We start from the raw sequence: 19,445 nt of genomic DNA, 5'->3' as shown, positions 1-19,445 counted from the left end.
TACATTTAATATGACAAAGTTGGAGCAGGTGTGTTGGTTTCATTTTCACCAGTTAGTGTAGTGGTTAGAGTGTCAGATCAGGAGCTGAAAGACTGGTTCAAACCCTCACTCTGCCATGGAAGCTGGCTATGTGACCGTGAGCCAATCACACACTCTCAGCCTATCCAACTTTGCAGGGTTGTTGTGGGGATAAAATGGAATGGAGGAGAAATTTGTCAGCCCCTATGGGTCCCCATTGGCAAGGAAGGTAGAATATAAATGCAACAAATCAAATTTCAGTCTCTTTTGTCATGTTAAGGATCTGGTCTTTTGCTTCCCATTAATGAACTGATTGCGACACTGCACTTGTGGGCCAGATTGTGCCTTTGGAGTTAATGTTTTACTCCTTTTCAAACTTTGCTCTCCTCAAGGGAGCTTATAAATAACTCCTCCCCCACTGTTCCTTCAACCCCCCAATGTGTGTAGTCTTCAAGACTGCTGTTTTCAGTCACGGGAAGGGCCTGCGCTTACACCTTCGCAGCTGGCGTGCAAGCAGCAAGTGCTCTTTCTTGGAGTCAGCCGAGCAGGAAGCGTGGAGAATTTGTTCCCACGAGAAACCCAAATGTCGCTGCATAGGTTACCTTTAAGCATGTATGTTTCTGTTTCCCTTTTCATTGAGTGGAGGATTTGAGAAAGCTGGCTGAAAAATCAGAAGCTATGTCCCACAATTCAGGATGGCAAAGCAGTTTTGCACATTAGTCATTAGCTCACAAATGTTTTATGCAAGCCCACCCATATTTATGTATTTTTTCCTATACAGGCTGGTCTTTCTTTTTTTCTTGTAGCACTAATTGCAGTGTTGGACAACAGTGTTAGGTTTGATTGACAAAAGTATATCAGGCAGAAGAGAGTTAAACTCCACCCCGCAGCTCAGCCCCAATCTGAATCAAGTCCCCACAAAGCTAATATTCATAATCCAAAAATGCTGGAAGGAATCAGTTGTCCCCACTCCTGATTTTTCTGTTCCTTATCCTTTAATCCAGGAATTTTTATTAGGGAAGATACTCTGAGAAGAACAGCAGCTTCCCTAAAATAAATGCAATCAGGTTCTTAGAAATGTAGGCTAAAGTTGTGCTGATGTGGAAACACGTTCAAGTTTTGTAAAATCAAATTTCTAGAAAATCTGCAATCTACGTTTTTTCTTCAAATAAAAGTTGCGATCTGTCTAGTCACATAGGTTTAGTCTCATGACAGGTGAATAGGACCTGCAGAAACAAAGTTTACTATGACTTCTAATGTATCTGTTGCTATTTATTTCTTTATTTGATACTTATACCCATTTTGCTCCCCAGTGGGTGCTCAAAGTGGGCTTGTATCATTTTATCCTCACAACAACCCTGCGAGATAGGTTGGGCTGAGATACAGTGACCGCTCTGGGGTTTCTAGGGATTCGAATCTGGGCCTCCCACTTCCTAGTCAGACTTGCTACACTATGAGCCAAGCTACAAGTGACGCCTGACACAGGTGGGCGTTTTGATGGGAAATGTAGGCGTCCTGGTCTTGCAGCTGTAATGGAGAGCCAAACTGTAAAACCAGAACGCCTACATTTCCCATCAAAACTTGAGGGAAGGTGACAAGTGTCCAGCCTGTGTCAGGCATCACTTGTAGCTTGGCTCTATGTTGGCTGTTTGCTGGATCTGTGTTTTGGTGTACTCCTGCTAATGCTCACCCCTTTTTGGCACATTCAAAGCTTTTCTTGGACCCTTTCTTACAAGCAGAATCTTTCTGTGCTGTGTCCCTAGGGGGTGTCCCTACACTGCTGAAACAATTATTATCAATAGGTCCAATCAATCAGGGACCTTACTAAGGATGACTTGGCACTTACAGGGACCATCTCTGTGGGATGTGACCATTTCCATAGCACATTAAAAACATCTTGGGGAAAATAAAGCAACCAGTGTGTTTTCCCTTCCTCGTCCTAGGAAGGAGCCCTTGATCTGTTGAAGAAACTGAATAGCTGCACAATGACCATCCAGCTGCTACAGGTAGGACAATGCTGAAGGTGAGACAAGCTTATCTGGGTGTTAAACAGAAGTCCAGTGGCAGCTTTAAAGGTGAACAGAAACTGGTCTCTCTTTTTAATGTCTTCCCATTCCTATCAAACTGTTACCTGTAACATGTATGTGTAAATATATCTGCTATGGAAATACTCATGCATCTGATGAAGTGAGCTACAATGTTAAGAAGTTGCCACTGGACTTCTGTTGAATTTCACTGCAACAGAACTAAGACAGCTAACCCTCTCGAATTATTAACTGGGTGTTTTTGACTTCATGAAAAAACCCACTATTAGTCACAGTGTACTGAATACATCAATCCAGGGAGCTCCTCCTAGCTACCATGTTATCTTTATTTATGTCTTGGGTTCAGCATTTCTTAAAGACAGCCGACTCCCATTTGAACCTACCTGTCCAGTGTGGTCCCTGCTTCATGCGCTCCCACCAATGGAGACTCATTGTGTGGCAATCCAAGAAAGGGCATTCTTTTTTTTTTTTTGAAATTTTTTTTTATTGGGTTAGGATCAAATGTTTACACATTACAGTCAATATTCCCATTTCCCAATTTCTAACCCCCTCCCTTTCCTCCCCCTTTTTGTTGACTTCCAACAGTTTTCCAACCCTTTGTCCCTTTTCCCTTACTCCTTTTAATCTCCTCTATCTAACAAATATATATTCTCCCTTTATTCTAAGCAATACTTCTTTAACTATTTTTAATACTCTGTACCCTGACTATGAGTCCCATTTTCCATAATGGATAAACAATTTATCCAATTTTTCATTATTTCACTTTCAAATATTTCTATATATCATAAACTATGTAAACCATACATTCATATAAAGAAAGGGCATTCTTGGTTGTGACTCCAAAATTACGGAATTTTCTCCCCAAAGAGATCTGTCTGTCTCCTTCTATCATTGTCCTCTGCCAGTGGGCGAAGACTGTTTCGTCTGGCATTTCTTCACTGATTCTCATGGACCTTTCCAAGGGCTTTTTTTCTGGGAAAAGAGGTGGTGGAACTCAGTGGGTTGCCCTCGGAGAAAACGGTCACATGGCTGGTGGCCCCGCCCCCTGATCTCCAGACAGAGGGGAGTTCAGATTAATCTAAGCTCCCCTCTGTCTGGAGATCAGGGGGCGGGGCCACCAGCCATGTGACCATTTTCAAGAGGTTCCGGAACTCTGTTCCACTGCTTTCCAGCTGAAAAAAAGCCCTGTTTATGTTTTGTTTTTAATTATTTTTTATTTATTTATATGTGTGTTTAATCTTGTTTTAATGTTTTCTTAGCAGCCTAAATATCCCAGACTAGCCCAAGCTCAGAACTTGAAAACTAAGCTGAGTCAGGCATGGTTAGTACTTGGGTGGGAGCATCAAGGGCGACCAGAGTCGCTATGCAGAAGCTGGCAACAGCAAACCACCTTTGTTAGTCTCTTGCCTTGAAAACCCAGCAGGGGTCGCCATAAGTCGGTTGCCGCTTGACAGCACTTATTATTATCAATGCTTAATTATTATTAATAAATAATTCATTCATTATTAATTATTATTAATTATGGTTTGCTGCCTTGGAGACCCTAATTTGGGTAGGAAGGCAGCTTTTAAACATTTTTAAAAAATATATCTTTGTTTTGAAGCCAAGACTTGTTCTCAAAGCAGCAGCAACAGTTACAACTCAGTTGTTCAATCTGTTAGACAGACGTGCGGCATTCTTGCCTCATCCCTGCCTGTAAACAATGACAACATAGCCCTGGTTCCCAGGTTTAGGGAGGAGGCAGCGGGAGTTGTTAACAGGCTGTTCAAGGTGCCAGCTTACTACAGCTATATTGACCAACTGGGATGGGAAGAGTTCAAAACATGATGTGCACTCATGCGCACCTACCTAAACTTCATCTTTTGCTGAAGACAATGCTGCCAACTGGTTATGTAACTGTTTATTTAAGAATGTGGATTCTGGTTGCCTTGTATTTTTGACAAATTGGTGCTAGTAACAATATCTGTGTGTTAACTCTAGAAAGGACTGAGTGTGATAAATGTAATTGCAATAATATTTTGTATATATATGAGTGATTGCACCTTTGCACATTTACATTTTAGTAAATTGTTGTTATATTTTTGAAATTTAAGAGGAGAGCTTTTTTGTCTGGGACTGTGCACATGAATGCCACTTTCATGGGAGTTCCCTTTCTGTGACTGCATCTGCAAGTGATTCTGGAGGGCAAAGTGCCAATTCAGTTCTGTTTTCACTGGGAGGAAAAGTACTGTAGGCTCCTTTGAACTCCCAATTTGCATTTCTTTAAGATGTGAGAAAGGGTCAAGATCTGCATTTCAATGAATAGATTGGGAATAGATTAGGATTGGGAATAGATTGGGAAACTGGGATACCTTTAGCAGTTGATATCAAAGATGTGAATGAATTCACGCGGAAGCAAATTGAAGTGTGCCTGTGCGAGCGAGCGAGCGCATGGAAAGTTGGAAGGGAGACACATGAAATGAGGTTCACTTGCGTGTCCCTAGGTATTTAGTAATGTGTAGAGAGACTCCCTCTTAAAATAACATAGGGAGCAACCTCATTCCCTGTCCCAGGCAGCTGGCAAATTGTTCACTCTTCTGCCTTAAAGCACATCCATCTTCTCTTTTTCCCAGACAACCAGGATCGGTGTGGCTGTCAACACAGTCCGGAAGCATTGCTCCGATGAGGAGGTGGTGGCTCTGGCAAAAATCCTCATCAAGAATTGGAAGAAGTTGTTGGGTGAGAGACTTTTAAGCATTTTGTTCTGTGGGCAGAAATATTTATTTACTCCATTTATACGCCACTCTTCTTTCCAGCAGGGGCCCCAATGTGGATTATGAAAGTCTCCCCTCCTCCTTTGTCTTGGCACCTACTTACCACTACTACCACCCACCCACCCACCCCCGAGCCAGTCCTGGCTTTCCTTCATTTGCCTGGAGCATGTAGTTCTATAGAAGAGCCCTGGTTGTACTATCTATCTGCCTGTTGGATGGTATGATTTGGAAACAGCTGACTCTATCACAGGATGACGTTTGGCTTGGAAACTCTTAAGTCTTGTTGCCTCCCAATGTTTTATGGTTGGACCAGCCCCTGCGGCAACCATTCTGTGAGTGGCCACACTACCCTATGGCAGCCATTTTGTTGTGGCACCTGCTACCTATTCTCAGCCATCCAAAAGTGCCCGTAGTTTCCACACCGTTAGAGATCCTTGTTCTACTCTGGCAGGGGCTGTCCAAGGTCTTGGGTAGAGAATGATCTTTTTCAACTCTTGCTACCTGAGACTATTAAAATGGCAATGCTGGGATTTACTCTGGACCTCTCTGCATGCCGAGCAGTTTGAATGCAGTTTTATTAAGCACAGAGCACTTAATAAAGCTGCAGTATACCAGACCAGACTGGTAGCCTATCAGAATCATAGCTGGTGGCTGGTCAGAGCTCTCCCGGGTCTCAGCAGAGATCTTTCCCATGACGTGGTACCTCCTGTTAAATGGAAATGTCAAAGAACGAACCTGGGACCTTTTGCATGCCAAGCCAATGCTCTGCCACTGAGCTTTCAAATGACACTATAACTTGCCAGCTTTCTTGCATGCTTGGGGAGTACTTCCATTCCGAGTCTTTTTCTAGCATTTAACTATCCTGGAGGAATAGTGAAAGCTCATTAGTAGTCTAGTTTCCTTGAGGACCTTTTGGATACCGTCAAGGTACGAATGGATGCCATGAAGCTGATGAAGCTGATCCCTGAAGTCGGCAAGAAAGTGAGAATGGGGGTCAAAATATTTTGATGCATAGACCAATAGATTGCTCAAGATCTGGATATTATTTGTATCCTGATTAAAAGGGTCACAAGATCTAGAAGTTCTTACAGTTATTCTAACGCTTTTCTGAACATCTGAATTCCTGTAGATCTTTTTCCTGCATCAGTTTTTCCACTGGACACTTGAAGCCGCTTTATCCTGATTCAGGTTGTCGGTCTGTCATCATCAGTATTGCACGTGTAACCTCTTTTGTACGGGTTCTATGGGGCTAATTTAGGAAGCAAACGTTCACAAATCCACGCCCCCTCAAATCTTTTAACAATTAGTACAATACAACTATTTTTTTTAACTAAACTCATAAGTGCAACCATACAGAAACTTTCAGTCAACAATGTCTTTGAAAACCACTCAAGGTAAACAGTTCAACTTGTCGGATCCCACCAAGTGACAGAGCCCTTTGCTACAATCCTTCCAGTCTGAAGCATCTGAAACCCAGGCTTCTGTCCTCTTCGTGGGGCATTACAGCCCTGCAAGAACAATGCAATACCAGTGACAACACCAACCAAACACAATACACATACGCCACTTTTAGTCATATTGTTCACATACAACGGTTCGTATTATCTTATTCAAGGTGATAAGAGCATATTAATTGTTATCAAGCTCTCCAGCAACCAGCCTCTTCCTCAGCTGCTGGGCTGTAGCTACTGACCCCACCCTACTGGGCTAAACCAATTTGCCTATAGGGGTTACACACATACTTTGACCAGAAGTGGCTCTCTAGGGTCTTCAAGATCTTTCCCCTCTTATCTGATCCCTTTAACTGGAGATGCTGAGGACTGAACTTGGGAACTCCTGCATGCGAAGCAGATGCCCTCCCACTGAGCCACAGCCCCTTCAGCCCCCCTTTCTATTTGGTATTAGTTTGCATTCCATGCCTGGATTGTGTTCTGGCTCTGCCAATCTGAAGCCACTCATCCAGGGCAGTGTCTTCATCTGCTTGTCATTGCACGGTCTGCTTCCTTTTGATCCAGAATAAGGGAGTCGGCATGCTCCTCCTGCACGCTAGGAAGCCCCGTCTTGCCCTTCTCTCTCATAACTCTGTCTTCTCAGCAGCAAGAGCCTGTGCCACCCTCCCATAGCTGGGTGTTGAAATTTGGTTGAGAGCATAAAAATTATTATTATTTTTTTTAAAAAAGGGGGGTGCAGTGATCTTGATTCTTCATTGTATGGGTGTTGCTATTAAGGATTAATTTAAAATAATTGGTAATTGACAAGCCCTGTCTTGGTCAGGTATGTTTAATGTCATGATGACACAGAACCTGGAAAGAAATGCACTGTCTAATTAATAAACGCAAATATGGAAACAAATGAGAAATGCAGTTTATACCAAGTCATTTACCATTTCAAACACATTGTGCTCCGGTTATTAAGCACAAGATATTTTTCCGTTCCTGGGAACTAGCAGCTTCTTTAAAATCTAACATTGCTTTCTGGATATATTTCTAGACCTTGTTTATGTAGACTAGAAACCCATTTTAAACATGGAAAATTGTCATTCTTGCGAATCTAGCAGAGTCCTATGGGTGATGGAAAAATACTACCGGGATGGCTGAAGAAGTAATTGCTTACAAACTAACCTATAGACCAGGGCGTGGTGCTAATAGGCTATAATAATACCAAGTTATCCCATGTTCTTTCAGAGTCATCTGGGGCCCAGAAGAGTACAAAGGAGAAAGAAAAAAGTAAAGGGATTGACATTTCTGGCTGGAAGTCTGAAGACGACGTTTCTGTGAAACTCTCCAAAGGTTCTGAAGGAAATAAAAAAGACAGGTATTGTCATGTTAGAGCCATTCAGCCAATCAATTTTGAAATGCGTGCTGTGCCTTCTCTCAAGTTGCATTCAGTCCAGATGCTTGTGTTCTGGTCATGCATTTTCGAAGAGTGACTCAAATAATGTATTGTTTGCTGAGAAAGTGCTCTTTCGTTCAGTTAGCTGGGCTGCTGTGATTCAAAATATTGTCTAGCTCACAAAAGAGCGAGCACACCTCTTCAGTACTGCTTGCACATGATCGATCGTCACCCCCAAGATCAGAGGTTAGCCTGCAAAGAAGTGGCTAGCATAGAAGCAGAAACTGATGTCTTGAGAATTTTACTGGCCTTTTCTTTGAGCTGAAACACAAGAGATGAATTACATGTGAAGAGTACATGTTGGGTCCTGCAAGCTTCCCTGGGAGGGGTAGCCTTACTGCCCTCCCCCCAAGCTCTTGGAGGAAAACTGAGCTGAATGGATTTTCTTACAAAGAACAGCTGCTCGACTGGAGAGATTCCCTCTTTCAAAAATCCAGTTTGGTGTAGCAGTTAAGAGTACAGGACTCTAATCTGGAGAACTGGGTTTAATTCCCCACTCCTCCACTTGAAGCTAGCTGGGTGACCTTGGGCCAGTCACAGCTTCTAGGAGCTCTCTCAGCCCCACCCACCTCACAGGGTGATTGTTGTTGTGGGGATAATGATAGCAAACTTTGTAAACCGCTCTGAGTGGGCGTTAAGTCATCCTGAAGGGCAGTATATAAATCGAATGTTGTTGTTGTTATTATTATTTCAAAAATCCAATCATCTCGGTTTTCCTTCAGGAGCTCAGAGACAGGGCACTGTGATTCCCTGCTGGGAGAAGAAGAATGGGAGGGACTGAGTTTCTCTCTCACTTGCAAAACACATCCGCTTTCTTCCTGCCTCTTGTTACATCGTTCCCAATCCCATCCCATCCTGAGCTCCCGGAGGATTTTTGAAAAAGAGAGAGAGAGGATGTGTGTGAGAGAAAGTCCTTCCAGTTGCAATTCTCCCTGCCTGAGATTCACATCAAGTGGCTGTTTTTTTTAAAAGATTACATTTCCCAGGGATCCTTGCAGGATCCGACATGCACCTATGTGTCTTGTGTGTTTTGACCCTTTGAAGGGCCTAACTACACGTTACAAAGCCTTCTGGTAACGTCCAGACTTTCAAAAGGACTTTTGTTTAGAATTCAGTTCCCAGGTATGTGGGGCCCCATTTCAGACTAAGATCACAGTGCGAAGAGGAAAGGGGCTTATGCCTCTCCTGTTTTCTCAACCTGAAAGCAAGGCCAGATTCAATGGCAAGTGACTCCCCTGGGGCACTGGGCTTGGGAATCACAAGGCTCAGGGTGAGGCGTCAGTCACGAGTTAAGCCCTCAACAGTCTACTCAGCAGTGGAATCAAACAGTTTTATCTTCTTTGTAAAACTGGCCACACATTGCTGTAAGTAAAAAGGTAAAGGTGCATTATGCAAGCATTACTGACCTGTGGGGGGATGTCGCATCGCAACATTTTCTTGGCAGACTTTTGTTACAGGGTGGTTTGCCATTGCCTTCCCCAGTCATCTACACTTTACCCCCAGGAAACTGGGCACTCATTTTACTGACCTTGGAAGGATGGAAGGCTGAGTCAACCTTGAGTTGGCTACCTGAACCCGGCTTCCGCCAGGATCGTGAGCAGAGCTTGGGCTGCAGTACTGCAGCTTACCACTCTGCACCATGGGGTATTGCTGTAACACAGTTTAATAATGGCCCGCCCCAATTTTGGTGCAGGGCTCAGTTTTTTTACACTGACACACTTTATTGATTCTTTTTTTGTGTGAAAACTTTTTATTAACAAATAACGAACCTCCAAACATTGTTTCACCAATCCTATATAACAATAAAGATAATCTCAAAAAGCTTGCAAACAGAGCTTCATCTTAATACAATTAGTGTAGACTAGTCCTAATAGACCTTAAACCGTTTTACAAAAAGAAATAATGAGAATTTGTGACCGATTGTAATACTTTAGATTTGGGTTGAAGATTGTGCTTTTCTATATGAGCAAAAAAAGGGAACCATTTTTCAACAAAGTTCGTTTCAGCAGGGAAGTGTTCTGCTTTATATAAATCATCACCTATCTTTTCTAAAATAAAAATATTCCATATCTTTTCAAACCAATTCTCTAGTGTCGGAATCTGCTCCGATTTCCACAGTGTCGCAACTGCACTTTTAGCAGCAATAAAAAAAACAGCAAGAAATTCTCTTCACACTTTATTGATTCTTAAAACTAAAAGCATCTATCATCTTTGAGGAAACAAACTTTATTTTTATTTACTTATAAATGGCCTCATCACTAAATACATACTTAAGTATGCAAAGTTGCCCTGACCTGGAGAGACCAGGCGAGCCTGGTCTCGTCCGATCTCAGAAGGTAAGCAGGGTCGGCCTTGGTTAGTACTTGGATGGGAGACCTCCAACGAAGACCAGGGTTGCAGAGGCAGGCAACGGCTAACCACTTCTGTTAGTCTTTTGCCATGAAAACCCCACTAGGGGTCGCTGTAAGTCAACTCTTGACTTGAGGGCTCTCTCCACACCTCCACAGTCTGCAAAGTTATCACTGTGCACGATGGGGGAAAATCCTGGATGGAAGTCGTGCACCAAAACATGAACTAGGCTATGAAGTCAAACTATTCCACAGTTGAAGAAATGGAACGGGTGACAAAGAAGATTATAGACAGCTGTGTTAGTCCATGGGAACAAAAACCAAAAACATGGCAATGTAAAAAATGTAATGTAATTAGTTTATTATAAAATATTATATATTTATTATGCATTAAAATATTACATGGGTATTTTGAGATTTGAGAAGGTAAAGAAATGGCGAATCAGTAGGCCTTCTGTTTTCTATTCCTGGAAAAGTTTTGGGTTTAAGAACGGATATGAACAACTCAAAAAGTCTTTGGAAACTCCTCAGATCTCTCTCTGTCTTTCTTAAGGAAATCAAACAAATTCATCTCTCCATCAGCAACTCTAAAGAGTTCTTCTCTGGTTCCCAAGCCAGACAGGTATAATTATTTCTTTGAGGAAAGGATAACATTGGCTTGCTCTACTAATTATAGCACTGTCTCTGGTTTTCTTGCTTGTAGATAAGGACTGTGGTTTTCAACAAAGCTTCTCAGACACAATGCACAGTCTATTTTGCATCAGGGTATAAGGTCTCCGTTAGAGATGGGCACAAACTGAAATACGAACCAAAGTTTGTGATGAACCAGGGTGGTTCGTGGTTCGCGAGCCAGCGGTTTGTCAAGGTCAAGCAATCTTGCTTCTCCCCAGAATTGTGTCTTCACTTCCCAAAGGGGTGAGAAATTCCAGGTGCAGCACAACTGAGTTTCACTGAGAGCCAGTGTGCTATAACGGTTAGTGTGGCCATCTAGCATCTAGGGAACCTGAGTCTAAATCCATATTCTGCCATGAATCTTACTGCATATGCTTGCCAATCTTGTTTTCGCAGCCTCACCTACCCCAAAGGGTTGTTGTGACGATAGAAATGGTAAGGGAGAACCATGTATTGTTGCTCTGACCTTGTTGGAGGAAACATAGGATAAAAATGTGCTAGATACAGGGCTTTTTTTCATCTGGAACGCAGTGGAACTGAGTTCTGGCACCTCTTGAAAATGGTCACATGGCTGGTGGCCCCGCCCCCTGACCTCCACACAGAGGGGAGGGCAATCTAAACTCCCCTCTGTCTAGAGATCAGGGGGCGGGGCCACCAGCCATGTGACCATTTTCGCCAAGGGTGATTTAAACTTTTAAAAACTACCCCCTTGTTCCAATTGACCCAAAGTGACATCATTGGCCCTGGGAGCATGCGTGCACTTTGCGCATGCACATGTGGTACCAGGGACACCACCTCCTGCCAAGAGTTGCCCCCTGTGCTGGCAACCCACTGAGTTCCACCACCACTTTTCCCAGAAAAAAAGCCCTTGCTAGATAAGTAACTCTGACTGGATTAGTGGAGGCTTAAAGTGCCAAGGGCACTGGAGGGTTTTTTAAGTAAAGCAGAAAAACGGGACACATACCAATCAAACCACAAGTATAGCAGGAAGTATCATTAACGCCCCCCCCCACACACACACACACCACCACCAGCAACTGATGTTCAGAGACATGCTTCCTCTGACCATGGCAGTTTTCACTTTTGCCTTTGTGGTTGATAGCCACTGAGAGCCATCTCTGTGGCACACTCTTGGGGAGGCATCATGGCTCAGCGTCTGAGCGTCTGCTTTGCATGTGGAAGGTCCCAGGTTCAATCTCTGGCATCTCCAGTTAAAGGGATTAGGAAGTCGATGATGGGAAAGAGCTCTGCCTGAGACCTGGAGAGCTGCTGCCAGTCAGAATAGACTGGACTGACCTTGATCGGCCAGTTATCTAACTTGGTAGAAGGCACCTTCATATGTACAAAACTGAGACTTGCATCAAGGTGCCTTATGGTGGAACAAGTGGGTGAAGGAACACACAGGTCCAGCAGTCAGATCTCTTTATCTGTTCTTTGTGTGGAGGTCCCTAAATGACTTCCTTCAAAAAGTCTCATTTAGAACTTAAGAAAGAGAAGTAGGTTCTCTTTGGCTCTCCAGGAGGCCAGGTCAAGAAATAGACTGATGACAGGGTCATATAATGGACATATAAGGGTCATATAAGGGACATATAATTAGGAAAGTCTAAACAATAATAGAAACAAGAGGGGTTCAGAAATTCGTTATTTGTGTATGCAGTTGTTGGACTGGAACCAAGCAGCTGTCCCATCCAATATGGATGAGAAGTCAAGATTTGCATCCCGGTGCTGTTGTCAGCAAAGGCAAGAAGGCAGCAAAACCAGACCGTGGTAATCAGAGATATGCTATCAGACACCAGCTCAGTCTATGCTTAAGATTCCCAACACTGCCTAGGCATGTTGAGAGATTTTGTGGGCACTGCCTGGGTGTTTGAGGAGATATGATGTAACTTCTGGGTAATGCTCTAGGAATTTCTCCTAATATCTGTGGTAAGGACCATAGAGATGAGGGGTAATCCCTAGACTGTCTCTATGGAGGCTTTTTTTTTGCTCCTGCTCCTCAGTTTCTCAAGATCTGGAGATTGGGACTTGGGGACAGGGAATTCCTTGCTCGGCTAGGCAATTGGAACGCATGTCTGTACCTGAACCACACAGGTTGTTCAGACTGAGGAAACATAACTGAAGTAGAAACATTACAGGGCAAGGGGGAAGCCTATTGATCCCACGTGTCACTTGATCACACTGCTAAACGGGTAGCTGCAGTGTCCACTTCTGGCCATTTATCTGCTTTCGTGATGCTGGCGCACATCAGAGAGAAGGCCGCCAGCTGTTCTCTGGCAAGCTAACGTGGCTGCACAGGTTGTAAAGCGCTGCTCCTTGAGTTTCTGATTCCGAATCTTGTGGTCTCAAAGATGCAGCGTTGAGACATTTGGGTTTTGATTTATTTTATACTTCATTCATACCCCGCTTTTCTCCCCAATGGGGATACTAAGTGGCTCACATCATTCCCACGCCTCCATTTTGCCCTCGCGACAGTCCCGTGATTAGGACAGAATGAGAGTGTCACCCAATGAACTTCCACGGCAAAGTGGGGATTCAAACCTGGGTCCCCCAGATCCTAGTCCGACATCCAGCATCACGAGCCAGACGACAGGTGACAGCAGCCACAGATCCATCCTGTGGCCACCGCTGCCATTAGAAGCAAGTGTAGTTTTTCAGTAATTGCCACGAGGCCCTGATGCGGGGTGTGCAGCAGTCCCAGCAGCCCTTGTCCTCTTCCTGCCACAGCATCCTATCAGGAGCCAAAACAGCAACGGGGGCTTTTTTGGCACCTGAAAAGGGGTGTGCACGTGGGGGGGGGGAAGAGCTCCTGGGAATGCCGCACAGCGCATGTTATGGACTAGGGCCTTGCAGAAAATTTTTTAAAAAACTATAAACGCTTCTAAAATGGTGATGGCGACCACTGGATGCACCCGTGAATACTGTCACTTGTAGTTTGACTTCAAGCACTAATAGAAGCAAGTGTAGTTTTTCAATAATTGCCACGAGGCCCTGATGCGGGGTGCTCAGCAGCCCTTATCCTCTTCCTGCTGCAGCGTGTGTGTGTGTGTGTGCGCGCGCCGCACAGCACATATTGTGGATTGGGGCCTTGCAGAAATTAAAAAAAAAACTATAAATGCTTCTAAAATGGTGATGGCGACCACAGGATGCACCCGTGAATGCTGTCACTTGTAGTTTGACTTCAAGCCTGCTGAAAAAGGTTAATAAATGAATGACACTTAAATATCATTAGCTAATAGAGTTGCCGGTCCCCTGGTGGTGGCAGGGGAGCCCCTGCTCCTAGCCTCCATCCCCCACTACCACTCACCTAGCCAGAGGGGGCAAACATGGGGGATAGGGTTGCCAGTTCCTCACTGGGGGTGGGGGATCCCCCACTCCCATCCTCCACCCCTGGCCCCTGCTTACCTGGCTGGTGGGGGGGGAACGGGGGGGGGAGAATGCTGCGGAAGGCCAATTCTGGCCCAAAATTGACCCAATTTGGCCCACTGCAGACTGTTGCACAGCCCCGGCAGTACTCCTCAGTTCCACAGCAGCCCGATTTGGGCTGAATCAGGCCACGAGCACTCCAGGGCCCGTTGTGCTGCCCCAGCAGCACTCCCGCACTCTGGAGCAGCCAGATTCAGCCCCAATGTGGGAGCAACTGAGGCAGAAGCGGAGCCTATTCACATATTCTGGATTGTGCAGGCTGGGTCTGGGGTCTCTAGCTTGTGTCTCAGATGTGAGTCATGGGATTCTCCTCAATTCCTGTATTTGGGGTCCCTGATTTGGATTGGGGGCCTAGTTCACATGGAGAAGGGGCTTCATCCTCCCTCTTCTTACGGTGCTGTTTTCCTAAACTGAAATGATCCAGGAGGCACTCTTCAGTTTGTTGGGAAACCCTCATTTATCCCAGAGTGCCTGGGTTTCCCCAATGGGTCAAATAGCACCCACGGACTATTTCAGGTTAGGAGAATACCATGGGGGAAAGACTGAATTGCCTTCTCCATGCGTGCCAGGATCCCAATTTGACATCGGCACCTTGTGGGAATTGAGGACAACCCACCATTTCGGTCTGAGTCCCCCAGACCCAACCTATATAATCTGTAACACGCAAACTGGCCGGAGGAGGCGGCTGCAGGTAATCTAGTGGGCCCAAGAGTGAGTTTTGGAAGGGGCTTAGCCACAAAGTCCAGTTTGGCAACCCCATGGCAACAGCAGCATCATTTTAAATAAGCGCTGTTCACATGTGACAGTGAACAAATGCATATGGGTCTGTCTGTTTGTAAGAAAGCGCTAACAAATGTTTACTTTGCAACTGAAACTAGGGACCAGTACCTGGATGCATGAGGGGTTTGTATCACGCATTCAGCTGTGCATAAATTGAGTGTAAGATAAGAATGACTCAACACAAGTTTTTTTTTAAAAAATCTGTGTACCCTGTAAATGGATTGTACACTGTAACTTGTGAACAGGGGCCCTTTTCACGCTACTTACCTGCTCCCAGAACGTTGCAAAACATCGTGCAAAAAATGCGGACGATAGCGTCTTCTTGCAAGAGTTTTGCGCGATGTCGTGCAAAACTCTTGCGAGAAGACGCTATCTTCCGCAGTTTTTGCTTGATGTTTTGCAACGTTCCGGGAGCAGGTAAGTAGCGTGAAAAGGGCCTTGGTTAATATTGGCAGCCCCATGACCACAGCATCATATAACAATATGATTCTCTTCTTCGCCCCTGTATGTCAAGAAGGGACTCCGAAGACTCGAGATCTTCCACTTCCACAGCTGCCTCCACGTCATCCTCATCTCCCAAGCGACTCTCAGGGGAAAGGTAAGCGTCAACTGTCAGCAGCGCTAACCCTGCACAGCTGGAGGGAGCTCTGGGCCCCATGACGGCTCCTCCTGTCCCATTGTAATCTACCCTTGAAGTTTCTCTGTTTGAGGACAGCCACTCTTTTAAGTCGACTATGGAATGTCCTGGGAGATTAACAATGCAATCCAAAGAAGAGTTACTACAGTCTAAGCCCAGTCTAAGCCTGGAGTAACTCTTCTTAGGATTGCACTATAAAAATCACAACACTCAAAAACTAGTGGGAGAACATCTTAATGTCAGATTTATGTCCATTTATTCTTTTGCATCGGGACTCCCTGTTCATCTAATGTTCATCCAATGTAGAGAGTGGAAGGGCATCGCTGACACTTGATAGCATATATAACATTAGAAGAGGAACAAGTTGAATAACCTCAGATGGTATAAGTGGTGTCGTTAGGTCCTGTGATTGTGTTGTTGGAGTGAATATGTGGACGGAGTTGGCATTTTGGTTTATGGTAGACCTCAGTCCCAGAATCCATGTCCATGTTAACAAGTGCATTATTGTGAATGAGAAGTTGTTTAAAGTTAGGGGGCTGTCTGAGAGCCAAGCTATAAGTGATGCCTGACACAGGTTGGACACTTGTCAGCTTCCCTCAAGTTTGGATGGGAAATGTAGGCGTCCTGGTCTTGCAGCTGTCATGGAGAGCCAAGCTGTAAGACCAGGATGCCTACATTTCCCACCCAAACTTGAGGAAAGCTGACAAGTGTCCAACCTGTGTAAGGCATTACTTGTAGCTTGGCTCTGAGGGAAAGAAAACGCTACCCAATGCTTGGGAGAGAGGAGTACTGTTGTCCAGCACAAGTGCAGCACAGTCATTCGTATCTCACTATAGATGTCAATTTCTGTTCTAATCAAGCTGCATTATAACGTTGTACCTTTACATCCCGACTCCTTTCTTTGCTTCATCCCTCCCACCTCCTGACTGGGATATAAATGTTCGGGGATCACCACTTCTGCTTGTACCTGAAGAAGGAAGCTTTGACTCTCAAAAGATTATCTCCTGAAATTATTAATCTGAATCTCTTAATTCCAGGCTTTGCTATATGAATTGCAATTAAGATAAGAGTTTTTTACGTTTTAAATTTTATTATTGACCTGTAATTAAACTAGACTGCTCTTGTTGTAGGTGCATGCTTTCTTATCACAGTTGTTAGATAATTGCACCTTCCTGTTTCCAGGACACTTTCCACAAGCTCCAACCCTACTGAGCCTCGGAAAAACTCCACGGATGGCAAAGAGGAGAGGTAAAGGGATGGAGAGTGATCTTAAAGTGCAGTTGGCTATGGAGAACATGGGAATCATCGTGAATCCCCTCATGGTGGGATTGCTAGTCAGTGAGGCCCCCTTTCCAGCCTTAGGACCAGGGCTTTTTTTTCAGTGGAACGCAGTGGAATGGAGTCCCGGCACCTCTTAAAAATGGTCACATGGCTGGTGGCCCTGCCCCCTGATCTCCAGACAGAGGGGAGTTTAGATAGCCCTCTGCACCGCCAAGCGGCATGGAGGGGTCTAAACTCCCCTCTGTCCGGAGATCAGGGGGTGGGACCCCCGGCCATGTGGCCATTTTTGCCGAGGGCAATTTAAACTTTAAAAAACTCCCCCCTTATTCCAGCTGACCCAAAGTGACGTCATTGTGAGGTCCCGAGTTCCACCACCTCTTTTCCCAGAAGAAAAGCCCTGCTTAGGACTATTCCAGCTTTTGTTGGAGCTTACTTGCAGGCACTGGGCTCTAGAAAGTTTATGGGCAAGCTGGCCCCTCTCAGCCAATGTAAGGAAGAAGGAGATTCGTATGCACTCTTCTCCAAGTGGTAAAATATTGCAGAGATTGGGTTGGTTCCCTCTGGAGGAGAGAGCACTGGGAGTTTTAGGAGTTTTTTTGTAATATTTCCTCCATTTTACAAATCACACAAGGAAAAGTTAGATGGAGGTAAAGAAGCTCTCCTGCAAGGCAGCAGATCTGCTGTCCTACATCTGATCTGGAGAGATCCTGCACTCCCAAGGTGATTCAGCCCACCCCCAGATGTTCAACTGCTTCCTTCTCTCCCTCTTCTAGAATCTGAACTGCTGTTTCTTCACACATCCCCTCCCTCTGCAGCTCCTTCATACTCCGATGAATGCTTGAACGGAGCCTTTTCCTAAAGATTGAGGCCCATTGAGGGAATATCTACAAGCTTTAAGAAGCATTCCCGTTGTTTTTTTTGTTATAAGCTGCGGCTCCCCCTAAACATCCCGCTTTAGGTTAAGCCAACAGAACCATTCACAGTAATCAAGCTCCAAATCACAACACTGTAAAGGTATGATATGGATGTATATTACACACTGCCAGGCACACACATTGCACTCCCCCAATTTTTTTTCTGCACACCGATCTCCAGCTGATTGGCAGAAGGAGGAAGGCTGGGGCAATTAGCACAGGCACACACGACATCAGTTCTGGCATGACCCAGAAGTGACAGCATTGCATCAGGGCTGATTCTTTAGCAACCTCTTGCTTTACAGGGCTGTTTAAAAGTCACCATATGTATGTGCAATGCTTTGAACACATGAACTTATCACGTGAATTATTATAATAATATGCTAGGAAATTCAGCGGCAATGTGAAAGAATGGGAGGAGCACCATGAGATTATCACATGCTTTTAGATCTTCTAGAGAAGTCCCTAAAGGAGGTGGCCTGGTGCTGAGGTGCTGCAGGTTGCTTCACCATCTCTGGTCAGCCCACACATCTCCCCTTGTCGTGACGACTGGGGAGGAGGCAAAGATCCCTGCTTCCAATTCTCATTAAACCAAACCTTAGTAAAAGCAGGGGAAAGAGCAGCAGCTCCCATCTGCCCATCCTGGGTTGGCTCCTGATCAGGGCTTTTTTTCTGGGAAAAGAGGTGGTGGAACTCAGTGGGTTGCCTGCGGTGCAGAGGGCAATCTCAACTCCCCTCTGTCTGGAGATCAGGGGGTGGGGCCACCAGCCATGTGACCATTTTCAAGAGGTTCCAGAACTCCGTTCCACTGCGTTCCAGCTGAAAAAAAGCCCTGCTCCTGATTCTGTAAACCCAGGAATGAGAGAAATGGAAGCAAGTGGTGCTATTACAGCTGGATTTCAGGGCAAAACTCCAGGGCTCTATTGCAGGCTGCTGCTAGCCTTCCTCCGTACCCCTGGAGGTATTCTGGGATTTGTAGTTCCCCAAATGTCTGACACCATTAAGTTCAAAGTCTAAAATGACTTAACAGCACCAGTGAATGGAAGCATCTTTTTGCCACTACTGAAGAATCCCACATTGATCAGGACTAAGGAGGAAATTATTGAACCCTCTGGTTGCTTGTTCTAAGCTCTGCCTTTTCCTGTCCTGTCCAGATCCAATAGCAAACCAAGGCCGGATGTACCCAGGACACCAACTAGTCCCATCTCTCCGACATTTGCATCTTCTGCCGTCTTTTTGCCGCCCTGCTATCTGACCGGAGATTCCATCCGAGACAAGTGCATCGAGATGGTCTCTGTGGCTCTGCAAATGGATGGTGAGAAGTCAAATTGTTTGCGGACAGCAAGCTGGAGGCTGAATGTCATCACTGGGGAGGGGGGAGGTGTAAAATGTTCAGCATTTAGCATTGATTTGCACACTGACAGAGTCTAATTTTCGGGGACTATAACTTTTTAGGTCTTCTTGGTGAAGATTTTAATGGTTGTGTTGCTTGCTCGTTTCCAATCTGTTATAAAGATCACTTTTCAACTGTGGCTCACGTGGCTGTCTTGCACTTCCAGCTTGTGCTTGGGTACAGATGCCCGGCTGTTCTGTATCTCTGTTCTTTCCCTGTAATTCTTCTTTTTGGATCCTTTGGTTCAGAGGTGTCAGTCTGCTTGTTAAACCTAAGGTTGCCTTTTCTG

The 19,445-nt window shown here is 45.0% G+C and overlaps 1 protein-coding gene across 3 annotated transcripts in view; it reads left to right on the top strand.

Annotated features, from left to right (window-relative positions):
• TCEA3 (transcription elongation factor A3) overlaps nucleotides 1-19,445 on the top strand; it is a 47,566-nt gene that overhangs the window by 1,521 nt on the left and 26,600 nt on the right. The window contains exons 2-8 of one of the 3 annotated variants that reach the window (XM_054999218.1): nucleotides 1,962-2,024; nucleotides 4,676-4,781; nucleotides 7,501-7,630; nucleotides 10,610-10,678; nucleotides 15,449-15,529; nucleotides 16,751-16,816; nucleotides 18,918-19,078. In XM_054999218.1, the coding sequence (XP_054855193.1) occupies nucleotides 1,962-2,024; nucleotides 4,676-4,781; nucleotides 7,501-7,630; nucleotides 10,610-10,678; nucleotides 15,449-15,529; nucleotides 16,751-16,816; nucleotides 18,918-19,078 (676 nt within the window). Of the gene's footprint in view, nucleotides 1-1,961; nucleotides 2,025-4,675; nucleotides 4,782-7,500; nucleotides 7,631-10,609; nucleotides 10,679-15,445; nucleotides 15,530-16,750; nucleotides 16,817-18,917; nucleotides 19,079-19,445 lie in introns of all 3 variants that reach the window. The other 2 variants (XM_054999217.1, XM_054999219.1) reach the window with 2 other exon arrangements.

The sequence above is a fragment of the Eublepharis macularius genome, chromosome 15, assembly GCF_028583425.1.
Source record: "Eublepharis macularius isolate TG4126 chromosome 15, MPM_Emac_v1.0, whole genome shotgun sequence".
In the NCBI taxonomy this organism is placed as follows: domain Eukaryota; kingdom Metazoa; phylum Chordata; class Lepidosauria; order Squamata; family Eublepharidae; genus Eublepharis; species Eublepharis macularius.
Note: the sequence above shows the minus strand (reverse complement) of the source record. Positions and strands in the feature narration are given on the sequence as shown.